The sequence below is a fragment of the Carcharodon carcharias genome, chromosome 3, assembly GCF_017639515.1.
Source record: "Carcharodon carcharias isolate sCarCar2 chromosome 3, sCarCar2.pri, whole genome shotgun sequence".
Taxonomy (NCBI): Eukaryota; Metazoa; Chordata; class Chondrichthyes; order Lamniformes; family Lamnidae; genus Carcharodon; species Carcharodon carcharias.
Genome location: NC_054469.1, coordinates 135886333 through 135906252, shown reverse-complemented (window position 1 = coordinate 135906252; position 19920 = coordinate 135886333). Strand labels below are relative to the sequence as shown.

Here is a 19920-nt window from a genome sequence, read left to right as displayed (position 1 = left end):
GTTGGGTTGGAGACCTTCATCTTGCCCAATGAGTGTCGGAGGTTGGGATGTCCAGTCTCAGAGGCTGTAGGCTGTGATCCAGATCAAGGCCAGGGCCAGCACTTTGAAGGGCCTCCTGGCATGGGACAGTGTCAGGTGATCCATCAGATGATCAGTCTAGTGGATAAACTATACAGAGAGAAGATTTTTGCATTTCCAGTGTGGTCAGTTAGGTGCATTCACATTGTAGCTAACCTCTGCAAACCATGTCAATCATCATAGGTGACAAAAAAGATCAGCAAGTCTCCCACCTTTTGGCACTGAGGAGTTGTACATTTGCTACATGTTTCCATACATAGATTTCAGTGCCATCGGAGTGAGGGCAGAGGCGTACCAGAGGGGCCAAACCAGCCCCCATATTGAGTGAGACTGCCCTTGGTGCCCTTCTGCATTCAGTTCATGATTCACATGACTAGCTTCTGCCAACCGCTGGCAAGGGGAGGAAACCCAGTGATGCTGCATGGGAAGAGGTGGCCGGAAAGGTCAACAGTGTGGATGTGGTTAGAAGGGCTTGGTCCCACTGCCACACAAGGCTCAATGGCCCCATGAGGCCAGCCAGGGTGAGTATGGCATCAGTATAAGCAATGTTGGTCCAGTGTGTTACAGGTCTCACTGGTGAATGCAGCCCTATGAATCAGAGGAGGGTCCTCCTGATGAAACAATCTTCAAAAGGTTCCTCTGCTCATTCACATGAGCAGTCCCTGCAGTCGTTTAAGTGTTAACTGAAAAGCTGAGACTCTCATCTCAGCTGAAGTTTTAAAACTCGCCCAAATAGGCTTGCTCATCAAAAAATGGATTCCCCACCTATCGTGATTCTCACTCTGAAGCTGTATTATTGCCTTCAGAACATATTATTCCTGAGAGTTGGGTTGCTAATGACCTAAATTGCCTTCTCAATTGCCATTTGAATAACATGGGTAGGTTTTTGACTTTTTGACCTGCCAGCCTACCGTATTACTGCAAACCTGTGTTATGATGTAGGAAATGGTGCCCGGAGTCATCACGCCCCATATTACGCTCTGTGAAGCGGCGAACACCCCTGATCTGGGAGCGTATTATACAGCCCTATATTGCACATGACTATATTTCAATCACTGCTGACATTAAGTCAACCTGAGCATTGTGGCTGTCTGATATTTAAAATTTTCACCAGGTAGCTGGAAAGCCATTATCTCCCCATCTTAGATATCCAAGCACGTTGAGAATCTGCTGATGCCCAGTGTGTCCTCCTTTGCATCTATTCATTGGGAGATAGGTGAAGGGCCAAGTCCACACCTCTGTCTCTCCATCATGATCTTTGTACTCTTCTCTTGCAAGGATGGCTGGAAGAGACCCATGAGTGACAATTAAATGGATGTGTAGGGAACATTTGTTGACAGAGAATATGAGGAAGAGAAAGACTATGCATAAAGATAAGGATGATGGACAGATGGAGATGTGAAGAAGTGCGTAAATAAAGATGGTTGAATCTACAAGGCAAGTTAGTTTGAGTAGAGATGTGCTGGAATAGGTTAAGGCAGAGTGAAGAATTAGCAAAATATACGCTTCAAGGCTGGAATTTTCTATGGAATTGGTGGCTCCACCTTCAGCTGAAAGGTCAGGGCGACCCTGCCTCTGCTTGGCTGGGTCACTATGTAATGATTTAATGGCTGTGAGCCATTAATTGGCTCAGGGTGAGACTTCACTCCCATCTGGAGGAAGTCCTGCCTCCATGGGCTATCAGCCTTTCAAATGGCTGTTAGCTTTCCAGTCCCAGCAGCATCATCAGGAGCAATGATCGCTGCTGAGACTACAGACAGTAACTGAAGAAGAGACACCATAGACCTGGACTTAAAGTCAAGTCCTGGGTTTCGCTGGAACCAGGCTGGCAGTCTCCAATGTGGAATTTGGTTGGGGGGGGAGGCGGGGTGGGGGTGCTTGGCTTCATCAGGGCAGTGGGGGGGAAATGCAGGGGAAGTGACTACCTTGGGAAGCCTCTGTTGGGTGTAGGGTGTCCAAACAGGAGACTCCACACCCCTAGCCTGACAACAAGGCTGCCAGGCCCTGGTACCTAGCGCCACAGATAAAATACCAGCAGCAGCAGGAGGGGGCCTGAAGTGGCCATTAACTGGCAGCTTAAGGGCCTCTATTGGCCCATGGGTCAGCTCGATGCCTCCCCTGATAAAGGCAAAATCCCAGCAGTAGTGGGTAGTGATGGGTACTACACCAGTGCCATGTCACTCAATTTTATGACCCCTCTACGTGCCAATCTATTCGCAGAGAAGGAGTAGTGTGTAAAATTCCAACACAGGATGTAGTTGTACTTACATTTCCTGACCTGTTTGCATTATTAAACTGCTTTTGGCAGTGAATCCAGAAGCATGGCACCATGTTGTGAATTCCTGTAGCCACAGCTTTTTGGTTTTGCTGGAAGTCTTATTACTTCTGCCAGTAGGAAGAAGTACCACCCTGCGGCAACTTACAGCCCCAAGCATCGCATCCAGGGAGGCATTCCTAAATGGAGGTGCTGTTTTTGAGCATGTGCACTCCATTCTGTCAATTCATAATGTCCCAACTCCAAATTCCATCACATTCTACACTTGGGGCGTCTTTTTAAATATTGGAATTGAAATCAACTCACTGTGAGGCATCATCTCGCCTGCTCAAGTTAATTTATTAGGAAACCCATAAATTATATGTTAATGCAATGAATTGGTTAAAAAGCCAATGACAGATGCACAGCACATACTTCAGGGATTCCCATGTTGTACCAGGCCTTCCTGTTCCCAATGCGTTCCAAAGTTAAACTTCAGGACTATTGGTGGAATCTTAATGCCTGAAGATGGGCAGGTTGTGGTTGGTAAGATGTTGAAAGTTTGAAAATCTCAAACCCAACCCTAACCCATCCACTAACTTGATTTCATTCACCCCCTAGCGGCTGTGCCTTCAGCTGTCTAGGCCCTAAACTCTGGAATTCCCTTCTTAAACCACCTCTTAGCATGCTTTATCATGTTAAAGTTACTAAATAAATGCATATTGTTTTTGTAATGCTTCTCAACTTCATGAGTCACTATATAGATGCATATTGTTTTTGTAGTGCTTCTCAAATTTCATGAGTTGGATAGCTAGCAATACCCATCATCATTCTAATTGGCAGCTATTAAAATTAAGAACATATGCAGCAAGAAAACTTCTCTTCCTAAAAAAGTAAACTATACCCTTAAGTTTTATGGCACTTTGTGAGAAAATGCAAAACTACGTGATTAAATTCACTGGTGAGTAGAAAGTAGCTTGCATTGTGTTAACTTACAATTTTTTAGACACACACGAAGGTTCCTACTTCTTTTTCCCTATTCCTTTCATTGCTCTGGAACTCCAAGGCATTAGCTGAGCAATTCTTTGCTGTGGGAGGACTGTAGTCTCAACAGGAAGGTGAGTACTTCCAGAAATTATTTCAACATTTCAATATTTTAGTAAAAATTACAGACCTAAAATGAAATATTCAAAATTGCACAAAATATTTTGAAGCCTGCAATTGAACATGGAACAATGTGGATTCAGAGTTAACCTAGAAATGGAAACTCTCCAATTATGAATCCAAAGCCTCTTTGTACCATCTGAGAGCATCCTTTCACTTTGTAAAATGGCACTGCAAATTGCCAATTCATAAATGAAGTATGTTGCCCAGTGGACATTGATTCTCTCTGATGTTCGCAGCATCAGGAGAAACTTCACTTGGTTGAGGAAGAGATGTAGGATTCCTTATGGATTTCATTTTTATTAGCTTTAGTTGAAGATTACCTGAAAAGGCATTAACCACAATTGAGATGTAGATCTGAGCACATTAATTTAAAATAAATCAAAATTATTATTATTGCTATGATAGCTCAAGCAAATAAAATGTAAATGGGTTAATGCTGATGGCTGAGGTATCTTCTGATGGGTTTCTCTTGTGAACTACCTGCTTTGTCCCAAGCCATATTTAGTCTGGGCTGGGCTGCTAAGCCACAAGCTGTAGCAATTCTCTTGCCTGTTTTATGTCAGATCACAGGCAATCCTCTCAAGTACACCGCTTTGGAAGAATGGAACCTTCATTTAATTTGTAGTCCCTGCCTGCAGACCTGGAAGTGCTCTGAGCCTCTATCCATGACCTATCATACTGTGGGATATTGCCAAAGTTTAGATACAGCAATATTCACTCTTGTCTTGCAATCAAGTGTGAGGAAAGTAAGGAAATTCAGTCAGAAAATCAATGCTACCCCAGCAACCAGTCAGCAAGTAAAATAACGCTTTTAACATTATAGGACCAATAATGAAACTATTGGTCCTAAAGTTTCTGAACTACTTGCCCCTTTATGAAGAATTGAATAGTTTACACTGTCCATGATGCTACATTTGAAAGTTGGAGCACTTTTGTGAGTAGCCTTTGAACAAGGTCCTGTTTGGAATTATAACCCCTGAGAGAAATGTTAGTGAAGAATACTGTGCCTTAGACCCATTAACTAATTCAGAGATATACTTATCACTGTTCTACAAAAATGTTGATGTTAATATTCATCAATAACATTAGGTGCTATTGACAACTAAGCCTTAAATATGATAAATAGATTTGTACTAACTTTTAGCAAGACGTGTCATAGGAAATGGTTCTAAAGATCACAGTAGTTTGAATTATTATGATTGCAATTGCTGTAAGAAATATGACGTTTTTTTGTTTCAAGCAGTTAGCAGTTACTTGGGGTTGACATTAATGCACTATCAAGATTTTAACAACAGTCAAAGTCTTCAGTATTTTACAGAAATATTATTAATGTATGGACAAGTTCTTTGCTTTGCATATTTCATTCTGGCTCCCCTTGTTACTATTCAGCACCACAATTTAAGAGAGTAGAGATTATTATAATTAATGGATGATGGGAGCAGTGCTCATGTTTAATAAAATGCCAGTAGAGATTCACTGCCAAATGAGTCCAAAGTGCCTTTTTTAATGTCATGTAAGAATAAAGGTTGCTTTTTAAAAATGTGGATTGCTAACATTTGTTTGGTTAAATCAATGACAGAGATAATAAATGGCTCCACACATATTGATCAATAATACAACCAGTATTTGTAAATGAACATTAAATGCAAAACTGAATCATTTACAAAAAACTGGGTAGAAAAAGCAGGTACTTATGCCTGAAATTATTTTTGGGTAAAAACGTGAAGCATTCAGTCAATGTTAGTAGATCTGGATGCTGACTGGTTTGCGGCATGTGTGATGTAGTCTGGTCGTTTGCTGCAGATGTGAAACAGGCAGAGAGGTTGGGTAAGGACTGACACTTCATCTGAGGAAATGGAACAATTAAACATATGGAGCGTTAAGTTACAGTTAGACCATAGAGATAATAATGTTAGTTTCTAAAGGTGTTTTTTATCATTACACAAATAGGTACATGAGTGTTGCACAGAGGGATACAGGCACATGTGTCTTTGTATAACGTTGATAAGAAAAGCTGTACCCACTTTTTCCCAGGCTGGGGACAGAGTATGTCATTCAGCATGTTACTAACAATGTAACTAGGTTACTTATTGTCCAATCTATTTTTGGCATTTTAGGCTCAAAGGAAAAATTGAATGAGCATCTGAAATTATTTAAAGTGGTTAATTATGGACCTGTTTTCTCCTCCATTTAGTATTCCTAATGAACACAAGGAGACGTAATGAGAGATTCCAAATTGAAACAAAGCTCTAAAAAAATGAAATCCATTTTGGATTAGTTTTTATGTAATTTGCAGAGCTATGAGGAAAAAGCAGAGGAGTCAGAATAATTGGATAGTTGTTTCCAAGAGGCATAATGGGCTGAATGACCTCATTCTTTGTGATATAATTCAATTTTGGGAAAATTTCATTCATGTAGTGCCTCAAACAGACATAAGTTGATTCCTTTGGGGACGACATCAAGAGCTTGACAACATTCTGACTTGCGTTAAGCCCAAAATAAATACATGGCACACAAGTGCAGGCATGAGAGAGTCTAAGCACCTCTTCTTGACATTCAAGGACATTACCATTGCCAAATTCCCACCATCAGCACCCTGGAGATTACCATTGACCAGAAACATTACTGGACCAGTAATATAAATACGGCAACAAAAGCATGCCAGAGACTGGGTATTCGATGACATATAACTTTCCTGGCTAGTCCCCAAAGCCTTTCCACTACGTGCAAAGCACATGTAAGGAGTATGATGGAACATGCTCTCCGCTTTCCTGGCTGAGTTTAGTTCTAATAACATTCAGGAAGATTGACACCATCCAGGACAAAGAAGTCTACCTGATTGGTGGCCCATCCACTGCCTTAATTACTTATTCCCTCCACTACTGGCACAATGTGCAGTATGGACAAACTACAAGATGCACTGCAGCAACTAGCCAAGTCTTCTTCAACAGCACCTCACAACCCTTTAGCACCTGGATAGACAAGGACAACAGGTACCTGAGAACACCACCCAGGGGAGTTCGCCAGCAAGTTGCACACCATCCAGCTTAGAAATATGTTGCCATTCTATCATTGTTGGTCAGTCAAAATCCTAAACAGCACTGTGATTGTACATTAATCACACGGGGTGCAGTGTTCAAGGAGATGGCTTACGACCACCTTCTCAAAGGCAATATAATGCTCTTTCTCTAGTGTTCATGGTTTTCTAAGTTCCTCCCTTCCATTTGGCCCTTAAATTTCTGCTATTCTTGGGATTTTTTTGTGTTCTCTACCATGAAGATAGATACAAAACTCTTGTTCAAAATGTCAGCTGTTTTCTTTTTTCCTATTATTAATTCCCCAGATTCATCCTCTAAGTGACCAATGTTTACTTTAGCTACTCTTTTCCTTTTTATTTACTTATAGAAGGTCCTATTGTTTGTTTTTATATTTCTTGCTAATGTACTCTCGTATTCTATATTCTCTTTTTTTTCAGTCATCCTTTGCTGTTTTATAAAATTTTTGTACCTTCTGACCTACCACTAATCTTCACAGGATTATACACATTTTCTTTCAATTTGATATGATCTTTAACTTTCTTAGTTAGGCCTAGGCAGCGCATCCTTCTCATAGAGTTTTCTTTCTCAATGGAATATATCTTTGTTGGGAGTTATGAATATCTCCATAAATGTCTGCCACTGCTTCTCTACCATCTTACCTTTTAACCTATTTTCCAAGTTCACTGTAGCCAACTCTGTCTTCATACCATTGTAATTGTCTTTATTTAAGTTTAAGACACTAGTTTCAGATTCAACTTTCTCATCCTCAAATTGAGTGTGAAATTCTATCATGTTATGATCACTCTTGCCTGGAGCATTCTTTAGTATGAGACCATTAATTAATTCTGTCTCATTATACATTACCAGGTTTAAAATAGTCTGTATGCTAATTGGTTCCAGAATGTATTTTCAAATAAACTGTCCTGAATACACATAATGAGCTCATTCTCAAGGCTAACTTTGTCAATTCAAGGATTCAATCCATATGAAGATTAAGATCACCCATGATCATTGCAGTTCCATTCTTACAAGCCCTCATAATTTCTCGATATATAGTGCAGCTTCTGTCTGGGGCCCTACAAACTGTTCCTACCTGTGACTTCTTTCTCTTGCTATTTCTTTTCTCCATTCAAGAGGTTTCTATATCTTGATCTTCTAAGCCAAGGTCATTTTCTCACTTCTTATCCTTTATCAACAGAGCTACTGCATCTCCTCTTCCTGTCTACTTATAATTCCTAAATGTCAAATACTCTTGAATATTCAATTGCCAGCCTTGGTCACATTGCAACCATGTCGCTGTAATGGTCATTATATCATACTCATTTATTTCTATTTGTGCTATCAATTCATCCATCTTATTATGAATGCTGTAGGCATTTAGATTTTAAAAAGCCTTTAATTATTTGTCAGTGATGATGCCAATCAGAATGAGCAGATGCTCAGTTATGGAGCTCTTGCTGGCTCCCCAAAAAGCACGGCTACATCAACTGCACACACATGGCAATCCGGGCAACCCGAGATTACCCAGGTATATTCATCAACCACAAGGGCTTCCACTCCATCAATGCATAGCTGCTGTGCAGCAATAAAATGATACTTACGCAGGTGTGATTAAGGTTCCTGGGTAGCTGCCATGATGCTATTGTCCTGCAACAGTCCAAGCTTCCTCATCTCTTCCAACCTCGAAGCAGACAAGTAACACCTACTGCAAACTTGACTTATGACCCCCATCAGAAACCTGATCACTGACACCCAAAAGCATTATAATGAATGCTATTTCACCATCGGGTGTGTGATTGAACCAACCATCAGCAGACCGAAGATGAGTTTCAGTTGCATGAAGAGATCAAGTGTTCCCTTCAGTATTCACCAAACAAAGTCTCCAGAAGGTTCGTAGTTTGCTGAACTCTGCACAACATTATGCAGCAGTGAAGCAAGGAGTTCAGATCTTCCTCAGATGATTCAGAAGGGGAGGAAGAAGAAGGCATTGCATCCCCAGCTGCTCACATTGTTGCCTAGGATGGCAGAGATGGTCTAATTAACGCAAGATTTATTTAGGTTGCACTAGTTGACCCATGCCATAAGGAAATGCAAATTCTTCCTGCTCCCACTCTAGGCTGATGCCACTGACACAAAGCAAATCTGCAACCAATTAACCACACCTTCTACATTGTGCAGGGACAGACTTGACCATTGGGAGGGGAAGCAGCATGTGGGGTGTAAACTGTGATGTGGGATGTTGTCTGACACCTGGAAGCACTTGGAGTGGAATCCTCACTCCATGACCCCTTTCGTCATCAATCCTTTCACAGGCAGCCACATTTCATTGCTATGACTGTGCTGGAGAATACTTTAGTGCAAATCAATGCGCCCCTGTAAGGGCAAGGCTAAGGTATCTGTCAATCTTTATAGGGTGGTGGACATGTTGACATCCAAATCTGCACAGTGGTGTTGAAGGTGGGATGGACTCATTTGGTTGAACCATTTGATGTTCTACTCTGTGCATGAAAGAAGATATCAGTTACCTGCGATATCATTCTTCTCATGCTTGAGGCGAATTCCTCCAATCTCTCAACAATTGTGTTGAGTCTACTTTAAAGGCATATCAACTCATCACACAATGTCTGCTGCTGCTTAATGATTCTCCTCCTCATTGATGACCCTAGGGATACACAATCTATGTCCAGATGTGCAGTGCTTGGATGGGACAATGTCTTTGGAAGCAGACTTGCCCTTGCTGATTCTCTCTCACCATGTTCTCTTGCCCACTTGTGAAGTGAGCAAGAGAACAGGGGCAACCCAACTATCTGCCTTATTGGTTCCACCTAAGTGTGAGTATCTGAGCTGGTACATGGTCGGTATGAACCCTATGAGAGTGCGTCCTTAGAAAGACTCATTTCCTCTGAGGACTTGTCGCTTCCCCATGTCCACCGATTCCTGCTGCATATGTGAAGACGCTGTAGGAGATAAAAGACATGAATTATTCCTGGCAAGGCAAGAATGTTGCAAGTCATTATAAAGTTGATGTATTTCACTCTCTGATGGAACCAGGTCAACATGACTGACAGCAGTATGACATGCAATTTGGCTAGCTTTTATTTAACTTTGTCAACAGGTAGCTGGTATCCAGAGATAACACTGATTTTCAGGGCCTCTTCTTCTGAAGTTTTCAGTTGTGTGAGCTGTGGAGAGCCCCTCTGGTTTTCTCCCTCTCCCTGGTATTTTGTTCTCTCTTCTCCCATAAGCTGGTCAGGTTTTGAATGTGCAGTTAACCAGTCTGCCACTTTAAAAGTTTAGAGTTCCAGCCTTGACAAGCTCTGAACAAGCTTTTAAACACTTTCAACTGGCCTCAATTGGGAGGAGAGAGGGATTCCTGCCCTGTCCTTGTTCCATCCTGGTGATTATTGCTGGCACCAGGATTGGCATCTTGAAATTGAGACAATCTAGCACCAGTAATTTCGGGGTCTGCTACCTCCGTTCGTGGCTTAGAGGTGTCCCAAAAAGTCAGGCCCATGTGTTCAACTGATGCCTGGAGAGCACTTGGTGAGGGTAACCATGAGGGAAAGGCAAGTAATTGCATAAGGATGAAGATAAGTGTCAGTGTTGGATGAGTAGGTAGGGATATGAGGAAGTGCATAGAAAGAGAGGTGTAGCTGCACCTGTTAGGTAGGATGGTGATGTAGTGGTAATGTCACTGGACTAGTAATCTATAGGCCCAGCCTAATGATCAGACTAATAATACCAGGGCAGCTGGTTGAATTTAAATTCAATTAATAAATCTGGCTTCGAAAGCTAGTCTCAGTAATGATCACAGAATCACAGTGCAGAAGAGACCCTTCGGCTCATTGACTCTGCACTGACACGTGAGAAACACCTAACCTACTTACCTAATCCCATTTACCAGCACTTGGCCCATAGCCTTGAATGTCATGATGTGCCAAGTGCCCATCCAGGTACTTTTTAAAGGACATGAGGCAACCCGCCTCCACCACCCTCCCAGGCAGTGCATTCCAGACCATTACCACCTTCTGGGTAAAAAAGTTTTTCCTCACATCCCCCTTAAACCTCCTGCCCGCACCTTGAACTTATGCCCCCTTGTGACTGACCCTTCAACTAAGGGGAACAGCTGCTCCCTATCCACCCTGTCCATGCCCCTCATAATCTTGTACACCTCGATAAGGTCGCCCCTCAGTCTTCTCTGCTTCAACGAAAACAACCCAAGTCTATCCAACCTCTCTTCATAACTTGTTTCATCCCAGGCAACATCCTGGTGAATCTCCTCTGCACCCTCTCCAGTGCAATCACATTCTTCCTATAATGTGGCAACCAGAACTGCACACAGTACTCCAGCTGTGGCCTCACCAATGTTCTACAATTCCAACATGACCTCCCTACTTTTGTAATCTATGCCTCGATTGATAAAGGCAAGTGTCCTATATGCTTTTTTCACCACCCCACTAACATGCCCCTCCGCGCTGAGATCTATAGACACACAGGCCAAGGTCCCTTTATTCCTCAGAACTTCCTACAGCCTACCTTGGCCAGATCATGCCTTATTTTACTAAAATCCATTCTCCCCCAATCCAAAACATTTTTTGCAACTTGTCGATTTCTTTGTCCATAAGAAACTTAACCTGTATCATGTTGTGGTCGCTATCACTAAAATGCTCACTCATCACCACCTCAGCCACCTGTCCAGCTTCATTCTCCAGAATTAGGTCCAGCGCTGCGCCATCCCTTGTCAGACCCTCTACATATTGACCTAAAACGTTCTCCTGTACACATTTCAAGAAATCCACTCCATCCAAGCCCTTAACACTATGTCTATCCCAATTAATGTTGGGAAAGTTGAAATCACCTAATATAATTACCCTTTTGTTATTGGTTTTACACACCTTCACAAATTGTGCACATATTTGCTCCTCAATTTCCTGCTGACTATCTGGGGGCCTATAATAAACACCTAATAATGTGGTTGCCCCTTTTTTATTCCTAAGCTCTACCCACAAAGCTTCATTTCATGCCCCCTCCAAGATATCATCTCTCCTTACTGCAGTAACGGACTCCTTAACAATAATGCAATGCCTCCTCCTCTTTTACCCCCTCCCCTGTCTCACCTGAAGATTCTATCATCAATTGTTGTAAAAACCCATCTGATTCACTAATGCCCTTTCATGAAGGAAATCTGCCATCCTTACCTAGTCTGGCCTACATGTGACTCCAGACTCACAGGATTGTGATTGACTCTTAACTGCCCTCTGAAATGGCCCAGCAAGTCACTCAGTTCAAGGGTAATTAGGGATGGGCAACAAATGTTGGCCTTGCCAGTGATGCCCATATCCCACGAAAGAATAAATACTTAAGTGGGTGTGAGCAGTAATGTGCTGGAGTAAGCTTGAGAAGGCAAGGATGATGGGGTGGGGTGAAGTGCACAACAGAATGTATTTGAAGTGCCACTGTGCTGACTTATCCTGTCCTGCTTAGTTCATTAAACAACTTTATGCGTTGAATCCAGGAGTGTGGCACTGCACTGCTGCTCCTAACATCCTCTGCAACCTCCAACTGTGCCTTCTTTGCTGCAACAGCAGGCTTCTTCTTTCAATTACTGCGGAAGACTATCTCCCTCTGGCTCCTCACAGCTCCCAACAGTACATTCAGAGAGGCATTTTTGAAAAGGGGCACAGCCTTTCCCAGTCGAAACTCCATTGAAATACTTCCAGTTCTCTGACAGCCAACTTCAACTCCTTCCAATTGCATGTTTGGATTGTGCCTTTAAATATTGGAGTTGACATTATTTGTGCAGGTTTACATCATACCTTCCGCAGCTGATTGAACCAGAAACCCAGAAGGAAAATGATAATTGAGGTGGCGAGGTTAAAATGCCACTGCCAGGCACACCTAACATATTTCCAGGTTTCCTACATGCCAGCAGATCCCCCTGCTCCCAGCACATTAAAATCCAGTCCAAAGAATTATATAGTCATTTGGCCCATCATGCCTGTGAATCGAGAATGTCAGACTTATTTGGTTTTAACAAATTCATAATTTTTAACATTTATTAACCCATTATTTTGTCCTGGATTATGATCATTTAAAGCCTTCCCACTACTGATGTTAGGCTGTCTGATCTATAGAAATATATATTTGTAATATTATATCTATGCCACAGAATTTGTAATGTGGTATAAAATCTATTTGAAATCAATAGAATGAAAATTAGAAAGCTTCTCTAACAGATAGAACAGGCAGATGTTCTGCTCCACCGGGGTAATATGACTGCCCAGTCTACCTCAGATTGCCCTGGAAGGGCAAGGTATCTCAAAAATTTGAGCAGCAGGTGAAGCTAGCTGTTTCATGCAAAGTTAGAATGTCAATACAATCATTCACAATAAAGGTTTTCATACCAAATTCCTCTCTGTTACAGAACAGAGACATGAGGGTGAATGGCTTCATTAAAAGAGTGGATCAAAGAAATTGTAATGAGCATCATCAGCATCCATATGATCAACATAAGCAATTTTGGCCTGTAAAATGCACTGCATTATAAAATTATGTAGATTAATGGAGGAGTTCACTGTCGTTTATGAAAAATAAACTACTGAGTAGCATGTAGAACATTTTATAAACTGTGAGAAAGTTACATTGGGGGGGATGCAGGTTTATTATTAGTCATGGATGTTTGAGATGGAAAAGCATTAATATTACTTTGCTGAGGTGGTGATCCAGATATGGTCTTATCAGATGTATTGCTCCATAAATAAATAGTAAATACACCTGAAAACACAAATAAACTCGCATAAAGTATTTTCCAGACTTTTAAAACATTACTCTGCATTCTGCATGCATAACTATTATATGAATAAAATATACCTCATGGTAATAAACTACCTGGCTAAATTGTACACAGGATACACCAAATGGAGTGGTGGTCTACAGCTATAAACCATTTGTGTTGCTGTCAACATAATTCTTACATTATGACATTTGTGAATTTTCAGCTACTCAATGATTCATTTTCATGAAACAAGGCACATTTTCCACGTAATTTTCTCAATACTCCTTTTTTAGCACTTCCTGTAATCTTTCTAAACTTCTTCAGTTTGGTGCTGCTCACCTCACTATCATCTTCCAGTAAGACAGTGCGGTGGACAAAGCTTTAATGAGAACCAGTGGCCACTGTTGCTCATGCTCATTGGTGTTCAATTGGTGGATGTACCTGACATAGTGTACCTGACCAACATTATTCTTTCCCCATTTGTAAGATGATGCTTTCACAGGGGCTCGTACATTTTAGCATAGTTAAAATTTGGTCAAATTGATAACAGTTGACATACTTCAAAATAGGATTGAGAGTAGAGAGTGAGCAAAGCCCACCTAAAGGTAAATTAAGTTCATTACTTTTACTCACCCTCCAAATCATTACTGAAGAAGCTTAAATCTGTCAAACATATCCAACAGGCAGGAATGGGGCTGCAGCCCTACATAAATTGCAGAAATGTATTTACCGTCCCACTTTCATTCTGTCAATTTGCCTATATTGCAGTTCTATTCAAGGCCTTCATTAATTAGGCAGCCCAAGCACTTCCCTGAAGGAGGTGGCAGATTCGTTACAATTCTTAAATTGGGGTCTTATTCCTTTTTAACTGTAAAAATTGAAAGTAGCACAAAATGCTGGATGCACCCAGTAGTACGAGGGCTGTAAGTGGACCTGTGAGGAGACCTACTTTCAAACTCACTGGGGTTATTTTTTTGAATGAATGAACACTTGAAATCCACACTTGTTTAATTCCCAAACAGCTAGTTGCTTAGAGGAGATGGTGTCGGGACGAGCGCTGGCCATTAATATGTCATGCAGCCTCCTTAATGAGCGCTTGGAGGCAATTTTAAATGTCAATCAGCTGTTTCATGAGCCTCCTCATTGCCATTCCTCATGCTCGCATCAATTTCTGGTGTTTGCGTTAAATGTGGGTTAAACCAGCATTTCAGCTCAAGACCCCAAATTGGCCACCTTGGATGATCTTTAGTGCCTGAATGCACTGCTGAAAATCATCCACATCCCCTCTCCCAAGCCCCCAACTTCTTTACTTTTCCAGGATGAGTTAGTTAGCTCCAGTTTTCTGAGCAACAGTATGTCAAGTGGCACCATTTTATTAGAGAAGCTATCACAGACCTGTGTAGCCTTTTCGAACGAGAGCCACAAGCCATATGCCAGTTGGACATACAGCAATGAATGTAAATGCAGCCTTTAATTTTATTGTCTCAGGTTTTTTCAGGCTGCAGTGGGTGACATCAGTTAGTCTGTGATTCGTACCTGGGTGAAGCAGACCTTTGGAGTCCTCTTCATTAAGGCCAACTAATTAATAATGTTCTCCATGGAGGCTAAACTTCCCGAAATAAAGGGCTGCATGCTTTGCTGCAATAGCAGACCTACCCAGGTTAAGTGACTGATTCAACTCATGTAGCTCAGGGTACCTCTCAAAACACAAGGGGGTTTCATGAACAGAAAAAGCTTCCACTCCCCTATTGTGCAGCTAGTGAATGAAGAGCCAGTGTTAGGCAGCTCTGTGCCTCCTTTCCTGACCGCTATCATGATGTCTACACACTGCACCAGCTTTGCATTCCCCTTTCCACTGTTTGCTACAACATAGCAGGTCAGGAGTGAGCTGCTTGGAGACAAGAACATTTACTCAGTTCATGGCAACAACAAAGGCAACTCATATTGATTTAGCACCTGTAACATAACAAAATGGCACCAGCTGCTTCAGAGGAGTGTTAAAAAGCAAAATTAGACACCAAGCAAGGCAACGTTAGAGCGGATGCCCAAAAACTTGGTCAAAATGGTACGTTTTAAGGAGCATCTTAAAGGAGGAAAGTGAGTCGGAAGTAGGGAGTCAGAAAGGTTTAGGGAAAGAATTCTAGAACTTAGGGCTTAGGCAGCTGAAAGCATGGTCACTGATGGAGGAGCAATTTAAAATCAGGGATGCTCAGCAGCGCAGCATTAGATGAGCACAGGCATGTCAGAGCATTGCGATACTGGAGGAGGTTACAGAAATAAGGAGGGGAAAGGCCATTGGAGGATTTTAAAACAATGATGAGAATTTTAATATCAAGACATTGCTTGACCAGGAGTCAGCATAGGTTGAGCACACAGATGTTAATTGAATGGGGTTTGGTGTGAGTTAGGACATAAGAATCAGAGATTTGGATAAACTCAAGTTTACAGAAGGCAGTATGTGGGAAACCAGCGAGGAATGTGTTGTAATATTTAAGTCGGGAGGTAATGAGAGCATGAATGAGGCTTCAGCAGCACATGAGCTAAGGCGTTGGGCGATGTTACTGTGCTGGAAATAGGTGTTCTCAGTGACGGCAGCTCTTCAGTCTCATCAGTGCCAAAGGGAGCAGTGGCCGCTGCCGGGACTGCAGCCATTAAAAATGGATGTTTGCCTTCTCACAGGCCAGAATCTTTGGGTCGGCGACGGGGGTAAAATGACGCACGGTGACGTTGGGCGTGCATCCAGACGTCACTGCGCATCATTCAAATCTTGGGTTTGGCGGGCGCGCACTGGAGTCGGCTGCGCCCGCCAAACTGTCAAAAACCTATTAAGACCATTTAAATATCAATTAAACTAATAAACTGAGCTGTCCTTTCAACCTTAAGGTTGGCGGGCAGACAAAGAGCTCAGGCGGCCTTCGCATTTATCATGGAACCTCATCTACAGGCGGGATGAGGTTTCATGAAGATTTTTAAAGTTTAATACGAATTTTTAATAAAATTCATTGACATGTCCCAGCTCATGTGCCTTAAAATTATTTATTTTCTTTATTAAAATTTTCAAATATTTTCAAATTAATCTCCCTGAGGCAGCTCTGTGCCGCAGGAAGATTTCTGAGCTCTTTCGAGCAAGTGTGCGAAGAAGCGCAGGCCCCGGCTCAGCCTACTCCCTCCGCCCGCACAGGGAGCGCACAATGCTTCCGGGTGCACGTCGCACTGGGCAGGCCTTAATTGGCACACCCATGTCAATTGGCGGCATGCAGTCGATCGCGGGTGGCGATCAGCTATGCGCCCCCATGTGCCCGCTCCCGTCCAACACCCCTGATGGGGAGAAAATTCTTCCCACAAAGTAAGTGGGGTCAGGGGTCACTGGGGCCAATCTGGCAGATCCTAATGAGGGGTGGGGGGGTGCAGTTGGTGAGAGCAGGAGATGAGTGTGTTTCTGCGAGGGTGACCCTTGCTGCTGGGGGGAGGGGGTCCCTCCAGAGTCTACAGAATGCTATATCAGATGGGCCCTGTCCCTGACATCCCATAGGAAGGCCACCACCTTTTAATGGTTTTGCTGGGCAGTCTTCCATTTGGTGGGAGACTCACCTGCTGCTGATAAACTTCCAGCAGCGATGGGGTGAGGCCCTGTAGTGGCCATTAATTGGACGCTTAAAGGCCTTGATTGACCTCTGAACAGGAATGCCATCATTGCCCTTCCCCACCATGGTAACATTCAATGGAATCATGAATGTGAATGGCACCCCACCTCATGCCTTCCCTCACTACTTTTCCCCACCTCACAGTCCATACCTCGAGTGCCGGTAAAATTCAGCTCCTAGTGAGCATGATGAGAGGGAGAAGCAGTGAGATGTGAGCAGCATGCGGAAACAGTGATGTGCAACAAAATGGCTACTGACTGAACATGAAAGTCTTTAGCACAGGAGTTTCAGTTGAATGGGCGGCCTGTGGCCGCTGGAAATGCAGGTGCTGCCCACCAATTAAATTTAAATGAGAATTGATCATCAAAATCGCCTGGGTTACTGACTGATGACATCACGTGGATGGCCCAAAGGCATCCACCAATTAACCAAAAACTGTCTCAAATTCCAAATCCACCCCATCAAAGCTGTAGGGAATACAGTCCCCACTCCTTACACTGGGCATGCTTTCATACTCTTTCTATATCTCAAACCAAATTATAGGCCAGTTGCTGAATATGCTGATGGGTTCTATCATCAGCCAGAATAACAGTTAAAGGTTTTCTTCTCCTGGTACACAATAATAATAATTACATTCTTTCATCAGCAGATGGCCAACTTGGAGAAGAATACTGATAATCATCTATCAAATTCCAACAGAGAGGTAAGAATCATATCGAGGTTTACAGAAGGAGGCCCCTTGGCTCGCTGTTTCTATGCCAAGGAGATGACCAAGAAGTGGCAATCAGTTGGCCAGGGCACATGACAATGTTTGACACAAATAGAGTAAAGAAAAAATCTGCAAGCAATCGTCTTCTTTAGCTGATAATTTTAATTATAAGTCTGCAAAAACTGAGTACGCAATTATCTGTATAGTGCGCACTAATTTTCGATGCAGTATTGTAGGTTCGAAAAGTTATTTAAGTATTAAACTGATACCATACAACTTCTGAAATGGAGTAACTGGATGCAGTGTAATTCTAATTTCTAGCCTGAATTTTTCAGTTTTCGGACGAGCTTGGCAGGAGCAGACAGTGGCGGTTGTGGAGCTGATTGCCAACTGCGATTGCCTCCGCACTGCTATTTTACACAGGCGGGCCAATTAAGACATGCCCAGCATAGGACACGGGCTGTAGTGCTCAGCGCTACTTGTGCGGGCGGAGGGAGGACAGAGAGTCGGGGCCAGTGCTCTTCTGCGCGCATGCGCGTGAAAGAGCGCGTTAATCTCCCAGAGGCATGGAGCTGCCTCAGGGAGATTGAATCGCTATTGTAATTAATGAATAAATGGATTAAAAATTTATTTAAATATGTCCCCTCATGTGACTGTCACATGAGATGGGACATGTTTTTATAGTTAGGAAATTTTTTAAACTTAATTAATAAAGGCTTTAGGAAACCTCATCCCGCTCATGGAAGAGGTTTCCTAAAAAATGTGAAGGCCACTTGGTCTTTTCGCCTGCCTGCCAATCTTGCGGTTGGATGGGCACCATTAACGATTACTCCAATAACTTCCTTAATGGCCTTAATAGGCCATTTACATATCAGCAAGTGCACAGCCGACTCTGGCACGCGCCCGCTGAACAAAATATCATGGGACTACATGACGATGTCAGGAAGTACGCCCAATGTCTTCGCGCATCATTTTACGTATCAGCCTGCACGCTGACTGAAAAATCCTGCCCTCTGTGTTAGTTTGCAGGAGTGTCCAGATGCAGCATTTGTGAAGGATATTGGCTTGATTAATGCCGCAACCTGGCTTATAGTCAAACTCATGGTATGTTGGATGCAATTAGTGTTGAGTTTGGCCTCATTCATAGGCCTTACTTTTAGGTTTTACTTTTCCCTCAATTTGAGTCAAAAAGCATTGGTTGAAATCACCTGTAAGCAAATGTGTTTTTACTAATTCAGAAACAAAAGAGGCTGAGGTAGAAGTTAGTATACATTACTACTGTCTTTCGAGTGCAAAACTGGTGTGAAGTATTCCAACTTAGCAGTGAGTTGGCCTCTGAAAGAGCTGTCCAATTTAATCGTACACCCCAAGGTTCTCCCCATAACCCTAAAAATCAGCTCTTTTCAAGTACATGTCCCACACCCTTTGGAAAATTCTAACAGAATCTGATTCCACCATCATTTCAGGTAGTGCGTTCCTGATCATAACGACACTTTGTGTGAAATAATTCCTCCTCATTACACCTCTAGTTGTTTTGCTAATTATTTTAAAACAATGGCCGCTGGTTACCAACCCACTTGGCAGAGGAAACAAGTTCCACCCAGCCTTTTACATTTCTGAATTGAAAAAAAAAACACTTATTTGATTACAGGCGATTTGTTTCTGGCTACTTGCTCTACCAAAACCTTTCATCATTTTGGATACCTCAAAATTAGGTCTTCCCTTAACCTTCCCTGTTCTGAGGAGAACAATCCCAGCTTCTTATAATTGCAGTCCCTCATCCCTATTATCATCCTGATAAACCTCCTCTGTTCTTTCTTCATGGGCTTGACATCCTTCCTAAAGTGTGCTGCCCAGAATTGCACACAATGCTTCAGCTGATCGTAACCCTAAAGGTTTTTGTATTCAGTGTCCCTATTTGCAAATCCAAGTATTTCTTGTACAAGGCAGTATTCTTAACTCCTTAACAACTTGCCTTGTCACCTTTAAGGATTTGTAAATATGAACCTCTGACCTTGTGCCCTGCTCACAGTAACATCATTTAGGTTATACTGCCTTTCCATGTTGATTCTCCTGAAGCACATCACTGCATGTTTTTCCGCACTAAATTGCATCTGCCACATCTGCCCAATTTACCAGTCTATGTGCTCCCTGAAGTCTGCCATTAGCCTGTTCAATGGGCTGAGTTTTCCAAGGAATGGCAATCATTATCGGGTTACCACTCCACTCCCATTTACTTACCGCCTTGCACTGGA

At 42.5% G+C, this 19920-nt stretch overlaps 1 protein-coding gene across 1 annotated transcript in view; it reads left to right on the top strand.

Annotated features, from left to right (window-relative positions):
• Positions 1-19920, top strand: part of rapgef5a (Rap guanine nucleotide exchange factor (GEF) 5a) — a 267567-nt gene that overhangs the window by 14056 nt on the left and 233591 nt on the right. The window contains exon 2 of the mRNA XM_041183142.1: positions 17603-17659. Within this exon, the coding sequence (XP_041039076.1) occupies positions 17603-17659 (57 nt within the window). The remainder of the gene's footprint in view (positions 1-17602; positions 17660-19920) is intronic.